The following is a 12295-nucleotide window of genomic DNA, read 5'->3' as shown; positions in this document are numbered from 1 at the left end:
TTTTCATCTTTCATCTCAGCTAGCTACATACAAATGGGCCGGGATATTGTCAATTAGCTTGAGTCTGAGGGCTGCTTGGTTAGGTTTTGATGTAGATGTAATTCTTCCAAACATGTTTTGAGGTGAAATATGTGGCAAAAAATCATTTCACATGTAGGAGCACATAGCCTCTAGAATGTACCTTCAAATAACCTTCAACGTTTATCTATCTACCACAGTCCTGTGGTGGCGGTTTGTGAATTTCAATCCCGATCACTTCTACTTTTAGTCACTAAACGCTATGGCTCTAGGCTATACAGCGTCTTTCTCCAGATTGAAAGTGAACTCAGGGGGCTGGAACTGTATTAACAAAATTAGGAATGAAAACCATGAAACACAGACAAGGCCATCTTTCAAATCACACTTAAAAACAAATCAATACTAATCTGTTATATTCTTATTATATAGAGAGACAAACTGTAGGTCCCTCTCATCCCTCTCATCCCTAGTCCACTTGTGAAAAGGAGGTTGTTCTGAATCGTAGATGCAAGCGCTATGTTTCTAACTGCGAGGTGATTTTATTTCACTTCTGGAAAACAACACGGTGTAGGAGGCAAAATGTACACATCAAAATGTACACATCAAAATGTACACATCAAAATATACACATCAAAATGTTCACATCAAAATGTACCTACTGAATACAACAGGAGATTACATTCATTTGATGTAGCAGTTTAAAGTAACACTTAATCGATATAACTGACACATTTTAGCAGCCATTGTAATGTTACGTAGATATGGTTCAACCATGCCTTGTCATGTTTCAAAAGGTGTGCTGACAATTATCTCATTGGTTGGTGTCACGCCCCAAGATGATAAACCTGACCCAAATCAGTTATTTTTGAATACATAACTTACGTATATTATTTGAACGTATCCACATATTACACTATTAACTTTTATAGTAATCCATTACATTTTGATCATTTATCTGGAACCACATTTACTCTCATGAAGTAAATCTTCAGTACAAACAAAAACCAGAAATGTAAAGACAAAAATGCAGAAACCATTTGACTCATTCTCGACAGAAGTAAGCTGAACATTGAGTTTTGTTGAGTTGATGACAAATTGAAAGGGGTGAGAGAGAAACATTCAAAAGCACGCTATGCACTTAAGTTTAATCAGTAAGTACAATCACAGTTGGGTATGGTGACGCTTTTATCCTGGGAGCCAGAAGACCAATCATATGACAGGGTTATCCTGATGTGAAGCTCAGGGTCTCTGGAGGAGTAGAGACGGATTCACATGGAGTTTACCTGGGGCGCTGACCGTCCCCCTGCCCTAATCTACATCAGCATCCCTATTTACAAGGCCTCTCTCTGTAGACTGCCAGAAAACCGGTTGACAGTCATTCATCACTGCTGTTCAAAAATACACTTCCCATGAGAGGAATGAACAAAAAGTGAGCGCCTATGAATTAAAGAGGATCGTTTTCCAGGACGTCATTCCACTTCGCAGTTTTAGGTTTAATACTCGGATTCTACGTTTCCTGAGGGACACTGTGGAGATAATTGAAGCGAGACAATGATACCCCATGTCCTATCACTGCTGGAGTGGAGCATGTGTTTGCCAAAGGCAATATGTTTTTAATGTTTCAGTTCACTCATTCGATTAATCAGTGTACAGAAGCAGCTAAACACAAGCAAATATTTACCACTGAGAATGATGGTAAAGGTGCAGGTGGATCAAAGTGGAGGCAGTGAGAGACTTTGAGAGGTTTGATAGTAGGATTGTTGACGTTGACAACATAACAATTGTTGATTGCAGGATTTTCATGTCAAACAATGCTGGGTTTTGTCATTGTTAATAGAAATAATGATGAACAAATTCCAACTTTGTTGCAGTTCTTGGGATATGTGGCTAGCATCTAATATCCTACAGTGGAAAGTCTTAGCTCTAAAATCTTAACGGGCACCTATGAACCCCTACCATCGGCCATTGCTTTTTTCAACACAGTAAGACAAACAAAGGCACTGCAAGGCTCTCCAACATGTCATCTTTCACCTCTCACAGTCATTAAAGTATTTCTTTTAGTCATCCCATGCAAGTAATTGCCTTCGAGTCCCACTGTGGTAACCAATCATATTGGGAGGAAGCAGATGGCTCCTTGGTGGATGCTGAGGGGAAGGAACAGGTAATCAACTCAGCGGAAGGCCTAAGAAGCCCACCCCTGCACTGCCACCGCGGTCACAGCAGGGGGAGGGTCCTTCTGTCGTGTCCTGGCAATGGTTCGCTGACACAGAACTAGAGGAGACAGTAACCTGCAGAGAGTCCATTATCCGGCAATTAACAAAAGCAATATTGCTGTTGCAATGTTTGAGAACCCAGCATGTCATTCACCCAGGTTTCCTCTATAGTCAGAAATGCTCCTGTTGGAGATGTCACGTCCTACAACAGGGGGTTAATGTTATGAGCAGGGAGTCTATTCCTTTGATGCAAATTGAAGTGGCAGATATTTTTCCCCCACTGTGAATCTATCACATCACCCTTCACTCGCATTTTGAAATCTTCGATGGATCATAAACAAGACACACTGTTATGGCATCTCATTTAAGATGGATTTGTGCACCGAATCAATGTGATTTGTGTGAATAAAGTCATAACTTGATCTGACACTGGTACCTGATTTCCTCTGCATAATGGTGGAGACAGACTGAACAGGTGGATTTTTCTACTCGTAAGTGTGAAGTGAATGCCAACTCACTGTATGAACCAATTTTAGTCAGGTTCTGTAATGAGACAGCTGGACTGTTTGTAAGACCTGCTGTTGGCCTGGTTCTAGCTGGAACTCCTTCACATCACACTGGCTCAGTGTCCCCACCTGTTTCCCACAGGTCACTGAGCAAGGGAAGGAGAATGTCATGACTCGAGGGAGAGCAAATTGTCTCCAGGGAAGATACCAAACTTCTCTTCAGGGTACAGTATCAAGTCCAAACACTGTGGTAACTACATGGACACAATGTAAACTCTCATGCAGATGTTTTCCTCATGGGTCTTCATTATATTTTAAAAACATGCATCTGCTCAGTCCTTATGCACATACTGTTTATTTTGACAAATACAGGCACTTTGATTGGAACAGAAAATTATGCAAATTATTGATGCAAATCATTTTCTGATCAAACGTGCTCCATAGGTAGGTAGGTAGGTAGGTAGGTAGGTAGGTAGGTAGGTAGGTAGGTAGGTAGGTAAGTAGGTAAGTAGGTAAGTAGGTAAGTAGGTAGGTAAGTAGGTAGGTAAGTGACACAAGATTGTATAACACATGCTTCATGAAATGTACAAGCCACAGCTACTTTTTCGCACTACAATGTCAAGTCTAGTCCTCATTTTCGAGCTTCAAAAACTTCAACAATAGATACAGACCTGAACGTTGTATAATTTTTGTCAGTTACTTAGTGTCATGTCAACATCCATAATTCAACTTAAGGCTTTGTGTCAAAAAAGCCCATCTCCTAGGTCTATAGTTGAAAAGTCATATTATGCAATTCATTGTGAAAACCTATACTAGTTGATCAGTCCTTGTGTCACCACAATTATTGCACTTTCTTGTCCTAATTTAATCGGAACTCATACAAAGCCCATTGTGAAAAGTTATTATATGATAAAATGATATATTCTGACATTGTTCCCTCTGGTTATGAGTAAACCATGCTTTTTGGTTGTTCTTTGCTGATATTGCAACACTGCCATCTTGAGGCAGAATAAATTTTACAATATGTCCCAATCTGAAGTTGGTTTGAACTTGTTTTTATTAATTCTGACAATATTTGCTGTGTTAGACCTCATGAGGACTCAACAATTGACATTTGTATAAAGTCATCATTTGACTGACATAATGGTGATAGAATGATTTGCAACATATAATGCAGATATATCGATTTACATAAGCTATTCGGTAGTAAACAATGAACTGTATACTGTACTGGTAGTATAAACTTCTGTATTTTGAACCCAAATCACTTACTAATAAGGAAAAGTGTTATAGAATATAGAAGACAAAACTGTTTCACTGAAGTATCATGATAAGCTAACAACAGTTTGACTCAATATCTGTTATGATTATCAAACCAGAGCAAAAACACAGATCAAACATTGATAATGAATAGAAGCTTTAGGTCTCTACATCAACAGGTTATACGATATGAAACCCTATCAAAAACTATCCAAAGTTTGTACTGGATTTTCTGTTGGTGACTTAATTTCATTCTCATAATTTACTAGTTTTCCCATTTGTGTTTCCTGGTGCCTACTCGTCTTCATGGTGCTCAAAGAACTCATGGCAACAGACGGTAACCATGGTGATGAAAGTCATGAACTCTTGGAAGTCACACTCTGAGTCTCCGTCTGAATCCAGGCTCTCCATTAAACTGTCCATAGTGGCTTGGTCTTTCACTTGCTGAGGGCAAACCAGAACATCAATATTGTCTGACTTTTTAATAGATTTATTGCATAGTACATGTTTTACTGTAACTTACCCCAACCAGATTAGGTAATTCATCATTTATCAAGTCCTTTAGTTCACTTTTCTTTAGTTTATGCTTGTCCCCATCTTTCTCTGCATGCTTGTGAAACACATCGATAATTGTGGCCAGGGAGTTTTCCAGGTCAGTCATCGTACTGTAATACTAAAATATCAACCAGGAACTTGTTCAAAAACACAGTCAAATGTTCATGTATATTGATAATATACCACAAATAGCATATTCACACAAGAAAATGCAATTAGTATTTGAATTTCTCAGAAAGTATTTATTTAGCAGTTAAAGATCACCGCTTATTTCTATTCAAAAACAACTATGAATGCATCTCACAAACTACAATATTACAGTATTTCTTGATATGCATGTGCATACAAAAACAATGGGGCTGAAATAATAAGAGAGATCAATCTTGACTTACCTGTTTGCCTTGGACGGGAACAGGGGTTGTTGTCTTATCAGAGTGACTAGTGACGGAGGGACGGAGCGTTGGCTTTTATAGTTGGGGTGAAGAGGATCAGGACTGTGGCCAGATGCCCTGCCAGTCCAGCTCACTAACCAATAGCCTCCTCTCATCCCACTCACTCCACTGGGCCCGCAGACAAGTGACTATTGATGGGTACACAGGCTTTTAGTACCATTTAAATGTTTAATCAAAAATATGGTTTTAACTTATGTGGACAGGTTTTTGAATTTGTTTTCCAAACAGATGATTTACACAATGTATTGCATTGCAGAAATATATACAATTGGTAGTTCTTGATGACATGCTGTTAACCATACCGGATAGTTTTATTTAACCGACTACTTTTTAATCCATATTAATGTATTTGATTGCAGTAGCCATTGGCCATGCTATTTCAATTGTTTACAAGAGTAATGACAGAGTACCACACCAAGTTAAAAGGACCCCATCAAATCCAATCAAGGAAAAAACTAACAAACAAGCCTTTAAACATGTGCCTCAGTCATTTAAAGTCTTCAATGTATAGACCATTATCTATGCATGGCAATTCCTTTAATCAGGCTGGACCATTCTGGCCGTTACCATTCCCACCCCTGTTTACTCAATCAGGCTACTGCTTTCTAACAATGCTCTGTTTTAGAGGAAACGGATGGTTCTGCATGTTAATGAAGAGATTCTTTTCTGTGGTGGAGTTGGCCAGACGTGTGCCCTATGCACCCATGAAGTACCAAGCAGGCACAGCTACCGATGCCCAACGCTCTCATGCCAAATGTGTTGCTCAACCGTTGTCTGCCCTACTGGATGTATGGTTGGTGATCTGAAAGCAAACTAAATTGAAGGTGTACTGGAAGCATTGTTGGTTGAAGATTATCGTCAGATGTTATGTGAACCACAAAACCATTATGTTATGCACCGACAGTAAGCACACAGTTTGCTGCAATTATGAAATGCTAAATTAACATTCAAAAAGTTTAATTCAACACTGGATGGTTGCTGGACTTACTTCATCCTCCCCCGCAAGCCCTCACTCACTGGTGTCACATATTCATTCCTGTCAGGAAGCTGTTTGCCATGTTTAGTGAAAGTACTATTTATGACATGATAGAAGTTTCTTTGTCTCTTCTGCTATAAACTTCTTATGCCATCACAACAGTGAACCATTGTTGACTGAAACACTGCCTCTGTCTAAAGAAAATGTGTGTACTCATTGTTGTCAGATCAACTGCCTGCGTGCCTTCTTGTGTGCCTGTCTGTCTGTCTGTCTGCCTGCCTGCCTGCCTGCCTGCCTGCCTGCCTGCCTGCCTGCCTGCCTGCCTGCCTGCCTGCCTGCCTGTCTGTCTGTCTGTCTGTCTGTCTGTCTGTCTGTCTGTCTGTCTGCTTGCCTGTCTTCCACTACATTCCATTTGCAGTGAGGTATGTGGTACATTGTTCTGTACAGAAGCCATTTAATTAGGGTCGGACCCTTTGTACACAAGATAATTATAATACCAGGATGTACTACAATAAATCTAATAATACACTGAAGTGACGACTAACAACAGCCGCAAATCCACCAAGGTAAATAACTACTGTATCCTAGTATAATGAGATACCAAGATTTATATTTAAGAGATTCTTCTGCCCTGTGTTGTTTGTTTTTATGACATTCTTCCAGCAAAAGAGCGGTAACTTTGAAAGATCATGCAGGCTCCTTCAGCTTTCCCGTTGCCATGGTGATTGGCCATTACCTCAAGCTGAGCTCCAAAGGTTTGCCAAGGGTCTGACTCATCACCTGGCATGGGCTCAGGAGGCAAACCGCTGGGCTATGCAAATGAAAAATCCCCCTTATTTGTACTCTTCTTTCATCTAGTATTGCATGGAATTGTTTGGAATCATTCAACTCTACAATCCTGCTTCATCCAATTTTATGTTTATATTACTGTATTATAATATGATATCATTACTAACATCAGTTAGATGTTTTAGTTTTATACAGTTAGATTAAATAAGTGTGACAGCAGAAAGAATAGCAGTGACCATAGCTATTTGGGAACAGGTGAACCCCATAATGATACCTCCTGTACCACTATTTAGTCCATTACTGAACATCAAATTTTTGAGAGCCGATAAATGATGCTGGGTGTTCACCACTAGATGGGAGTAGCGGAACACTTAAATGACAGAGAATTCCGAAGAATACAGGACAGTTGAAGTCAGAGTGATTATCTATTATTTTTTAGAAACCATCCCCAAACATTCTCCCCTTTTAAATTATGTTTTCCTGTCTAGCTGGCACAGAGAATGATTACTTTTGCATGGGGGTCAACTCTATTCTAAGCTGCTTCCAGACAGGCTATGTGTTGTTCGTGCCATGTCAAACGTGACACGATAGCAATCAACAAGGCAGGTGAAGGCAACCCTGGATTATTTGACTTCCTCCTCATGTCTAATAGTTACAGTAAGGATCAGGAGATCCTATATCTGTCTCTCTGACCTAATCCAATAGGCCTACTCTATACAATCACGGTTACTCATATGTGGAGGGGCCCTTTCCAAATTGTACACAAACAACCACATCAATATTTATTAAACAAACAATCTATACTACTCAGTGACTACACAGTCTTACATTGTCTGACATCATACAATTGGTCACAACCTGATTGAATATCTCCAATAAACATGAATTCCAGGCTTTCGCTACTCCAACATGTAAACATGCATGCTACTAAATGGTCTTGTGGTGTGCTTCAAAGTGGCCATGTCATCTCTCATCGCCCCAGTAATCCTCTTTCAGGGTAACTCTCACTCAGGATAGGCCGAGGATACAATCCCCACCCACGATCAGCTTACGATTGTCAGATCAGAGCTATCCATCCCCCACAGAGTGTACACATTCTCAGGTGACCGACAGACAGCCCTGGCCTACAGACCTATATCCTCCATGATGGAGAATATCTGTACTGTACTGATGCTCACTCCATAAAGACACAAGGAGGCTTACAATGTCATGTGTGTTTACATACTCTCAGTGAACACTCATTTAAGTAGCAAGTGATTGCTCTGTTGTCTCAGAGAATTAACTGTTGTAAGATTGGAAGACCTATCACACATATTCCAAAGATTTTCTTCAACTTCAAATCATTTTGACACTTTTGTACACATTTTGATGAGGAATTCCGTTGAGTCAAGGTTAAGACTTGATTATTTTGAGTATAATCTTCTTTGAAAAGTTGTGAAAGAAATTTGAATACAGTTACTTTTCTTAAAAACTTTAAGGTCACCTCGCACGTCAACTGTACTGTTTCTATGTGTTCTGAAATGTGTCAATGAGCTGAGCTGAATATTCAAACACGCTGGCTGAATCAGCAATTGTGAGTGTTGGCACATTAAAATATATCAATGCAATGGTGACAGCAAAACTTGAGATGAAGTGGAACACTGTATGAAATGATGCCCACAGTCAGAGGAATTAAGGTGGAGAAATGCTAACCGGTTCCATCTACATTTTCCCCTTGGTCATATCAGGTATCAGTCTTCATTGTAATGAATAGGTAAATCTAACTTGACTTGTCATATTACAATGCATTTTATTAAGGGACTTAATTGGGCCATTAGTCAATAAGCAAACAAACCTGGTTTTCAGAGGTCCAAGCTAAGTGTACACGGCTAAATGGACATCTGGACCAGTGAAATGACCATTTAACTATTTTATAGACTCAATTAATTTTCACTTAGTTTACATAGATCCTCTCATCCCATTAGAATGAGAATGATCTGCTGTGGTAAAGCTCCTTTACCCCAATGCTATTTTAATGTCTAAGTGCAGAGAAAGAGTGAGAGGCAACCAGAGTTCACTATGAGCCCATGAGGGGGTGAATCCTTGATACTTCCGCGTCTTGATGACTTCCGTGGACTAAATTGAGCCTGTTTGTCCCACGTCCAAAAGCAGTCATTTGTGTCTTGCAAACTTCATCAATTAGAGGTAATCATTCTTGAAGGCGGACAGACTGAGCCGAGCCCCAGACACATTAGAATTAACCTCTGGCACAAGCAGGGGAATGACAAGGAACTGTTTTTATGACTGTCAGGATGATTACATGGAAGTGTACAGGGATGTACTGGAAATGTCCTCAAAGCAACAAAAGACCACTGCCAAACACATACATTTGGACAGGTACCGCACATGTACTGCCCCCTCCCTCCGCACTTACACACACTCAGATGGTAAACACACTCACACACAACCTCCACACACAAGGGCAGGGCGAGAGACAGGGAGAGGGAATGGATAGGGCTCTAGTTGTTTAGGTCTAATCCATCCTGTTGTTGTGTGGTTGCACACGTTTGTTTTGATCTTGAGATTGTAGGTATATCCATCCCACTCTCTCTTCCTCTCTTCCTCTCTCTCTCTCTCTCTCTCTCTCTCTCTGTCTCTCTCTCTCTCTCACTCTCTCTCTCTCTCTCTGTGTTTCTCTGTCCTGGTGGAACCTGAGCTTTGCACAGACACAAAGGAGTATCTGTCCAGCTGACCTCTCACTAAGATAACACATTACTCACTACTGGCTGAGAGTGTCTGCCTTGGAACAGCAGCAGCATGGACATTCGCAATTTTCGCATGCAGTGTTGCTATTTTCTAACCAACAAAGAGTGAAGGTGTACAGTTGTCTACTTGTGCTTTAGAAATGCTACAAGACAGCACAACATAAGGATTATTCTTCAGGGTCAACTGAAAATGTAGTGCATTTCTCTGCATACTGATTTCTCACACTGTACCCTTTGAGTGGCTGTTTGTTCCTGCATTGGTTTGACTCCAACCCTTCTGTCTGAGAGGTAGTTTTGCAGGTCTGGGGTGTGATTTGGAGCTTGGTACCCCCCTCATTCTTTGTTTATTTGACCTTTTTAATCCTCGAATGATTAAATTGACCAGCATGAGTTGTCATGGACACGGGGTACTAAATTCTCTCAAGTCTGGGCCAGTACAATCAAATAAATTCTACATCTGAGTTCTGGGTAAAGTAGCCCCTCAAATGTCTTATAGCTTCTCTCAGCTTGCTTTTGAAGACAGCATGGTGAGATGGATTAAGGCCTAGGGATCTGTTTGGCATGTACTGTATACAGTAAGTGATCAACCCAGGAAGCAGCCTTTTCTTCAATGCAGAAGCAGATTATCAACCTGTCCACATTTTATTCACGCCTGGGTCCTCCTGACTATGTTTCAGTGGGGTATGTATCTATCACGAGTCTCATCATTAAGACAACAGTAAAACACAACAATATTATCCCCTTGACTGAACAATCTGCTTTTTAAAAGGTTTTCTTCACCGCTTTGAAGTCTCTGATGTTTTAGGCCATTGTCTCTGTGTCGCTCGTTCCAGACAGGTAACAGCTGCTGAGCGGAGGTGGGGCATAGCATTTCCAATTAAAACTTGTTGTAAGGGAAGCATCTGTCACCGGGCACTATCGACCCACTTGTCTGAAGTATTTCTTGAAAGACTTCATGGTGGAGTTACAATATTGAATACATTCCCATTTAAAATATTTGAAAAGGCTTTAAACAACTCCCCTCAAGTAATGAGGGGATCTTATACGAGATATAAACATAAGAAATATAATAGGCACATATATGATAAATGTGAGACAGTGCTCTTAGTTACTTGGGGGAGTCTGAATGTAATTAATTCCAGGATTTGCTTTACACTGTGATTGCACTGTGCAATACTGACACAAAGACAGGTTCACTGTGGAGGAGATTATCATAGTACAGCATCGTATTTTCCCATGATAGTGTGCCTCTTTTTTTACCCATCTGTCCATTTCATCTCAGTAAGCATCACACCGGACGCAGTGCAACCTGTTTATGGAAACGATTTATTCATGATCCACCTAATTTTATTTAACAGTGTTGCATAAAAATAGATGAGCTGTTCTGTATCTGTAGTGAAAGTGCTCTGGTTGTGAAGATCCTGAATAATGGTGAGTGTGTGTCTAAAACAGTTGGATGGTAAACTATCAATTATTGCTCATGCTCAATATTCACACCAAGAATTTAAGGTATCTTCCTGAAAGGCAGTGAGGGGAAAGACTCTTTGAAATGTAGTTGTTTCCATGGTGCTGAATGGATATCCCATCAAAACCAACCCCCTTCCTAATGACCCACACTATGGAGGAGAGTGGTAGCTATTGTTGTTGTGCTAAAACACATTTACCTCTGCACAATGTTCCTCTTTGTGAGAGGGGACGGCTGTTTATGCCAAACGTGAGAGGAAAAGCTGTCTACAGCACTTGAGGGGGCCTTATTTCTGTCTTTTCTTACAAAGAACCCTGATTGAGTATGTTTGCCATGGTGATGATAAATGGGTAAGGTGTCATATCCATATGAAACAACCTGTGAAAGCTCCCACAGCTGAACTATACCATTATCTTGACTTATATGGTGAATAACAATGTACACTCCCAATCCTAATTAAAATAAAAAACATATATAGAACATCTTTTCCAAATATTCCTCTCAGGGTTAATCATCTTAATGTGAAATAGCACTGTGAGAGATGTCAAATAAATCAACTCATATTTCCATGCTCTGAAGGACGGTCAATAAATACTAAAAAAAAACAGTGTTCAGATGATCTTATGGAGACAAATCCTCAGAAGTTGTATCTTTTTTTCTAGACAAGGGAGCTAACAGTTGTTTGTTCCCCTCAGGATGCTTTCATCTTACATTTTAAGCAATTGCATCCTTGTACACGTCTCTCTCTCAGAGTCTTCAAGCCTGTCTCATCAGTCCCTATGGTTACACTGTGGATGCGCCTAGGCTGATGCCCTTCTTTCTTGGTGTCATATAATACGATGCAAGTGAACATCTGTTAACAGTAGACAACATAGGAAGAGAAATCAAGTGCAAAGGTTTAAACAGACTAATGCACAGACACTTGAGCTTCTCTCTCAAACAAAGTGCCCGATAAGGTAATGAATGCGCTCCTCGTGTCGGTACACTTTACATTCCACATTCAACTGTGCTGAAGTTAGGTAGCAACTGCCTTAACCAAGTCACCTCTTCCTTGTATGTAAATGTCCGCTCTGATTGGTAAAACAAAAGGCACATAAAATGTGCCTGTCAAGCACGATGGCAACTCTAGTGCATATTTAACAGGAGAAATACCCGCTGTTTGAAAAAAAAAAGAGACCGTCTTTTGAATAATGGAAATAAGTGTCGAATACGAGAGTAATTTAACATATTGTTTATTCGTTAATTATAGAGGGCTAATAGGCTCCTTCGTTTGCTCTGCCCCGAGTCTCCTCCTACCTGTGATGACATCACCATGCT

At 40.2% G+C, this 12295-nt stretch overlaps 1 protein-coding gene across 1 annotated transcript; it reads right to left on the bottom strand.

Annotated features, from left to right (window-relative positions):
- Positions 1-3771: 3771 nt before the first annotated feature.
- On the bottom strand, positions 3772-5049 carry s100b (S100 calcium binding protein, beta (neural)). The gene is made up of 3 exons (XM_047030995.1): positions 4945-5049; positions 4521-4670; positions 3772-4441 (listed from the first exon to the last, which is right to left on the bottom strand). The coding sequence occupies exons 2-3, from the start codon at positions 4656-4658 to the stop codon at positions 4292-4294; spliced, it is 288 nt and encodes a 95-aa protein (XP_046886951.1). The 5' UTR covers positions 4659-4670; positions 4945-5049; the 3' UTR covers positions 3772-4291.
- Between the last annotated feature and the right edge of the window lie 7246 nt (positions 5050-12295).

The sequence above is a fragment of the Hypomesus transpacificus genome, chromosome 12 (assembly GCF_021917145.1).
Source record: "Hypomesus transpacificus isolate Combined female chromosome 12, fHypTra1, whole genome shotgun sequence".
Classification (NCBI taxonomy): Eukaryota; Metazoa; Chordata; class Actinopteri; order Osmeriformes; family Osmeridae; genus Hypomesus; species Hypomesus transpacificus.
The sequence above is the reverse complement of the archived record's forward strand: the minus strand, read 5'-3'. Positions and strand labels throughout refer to the sequence as shown.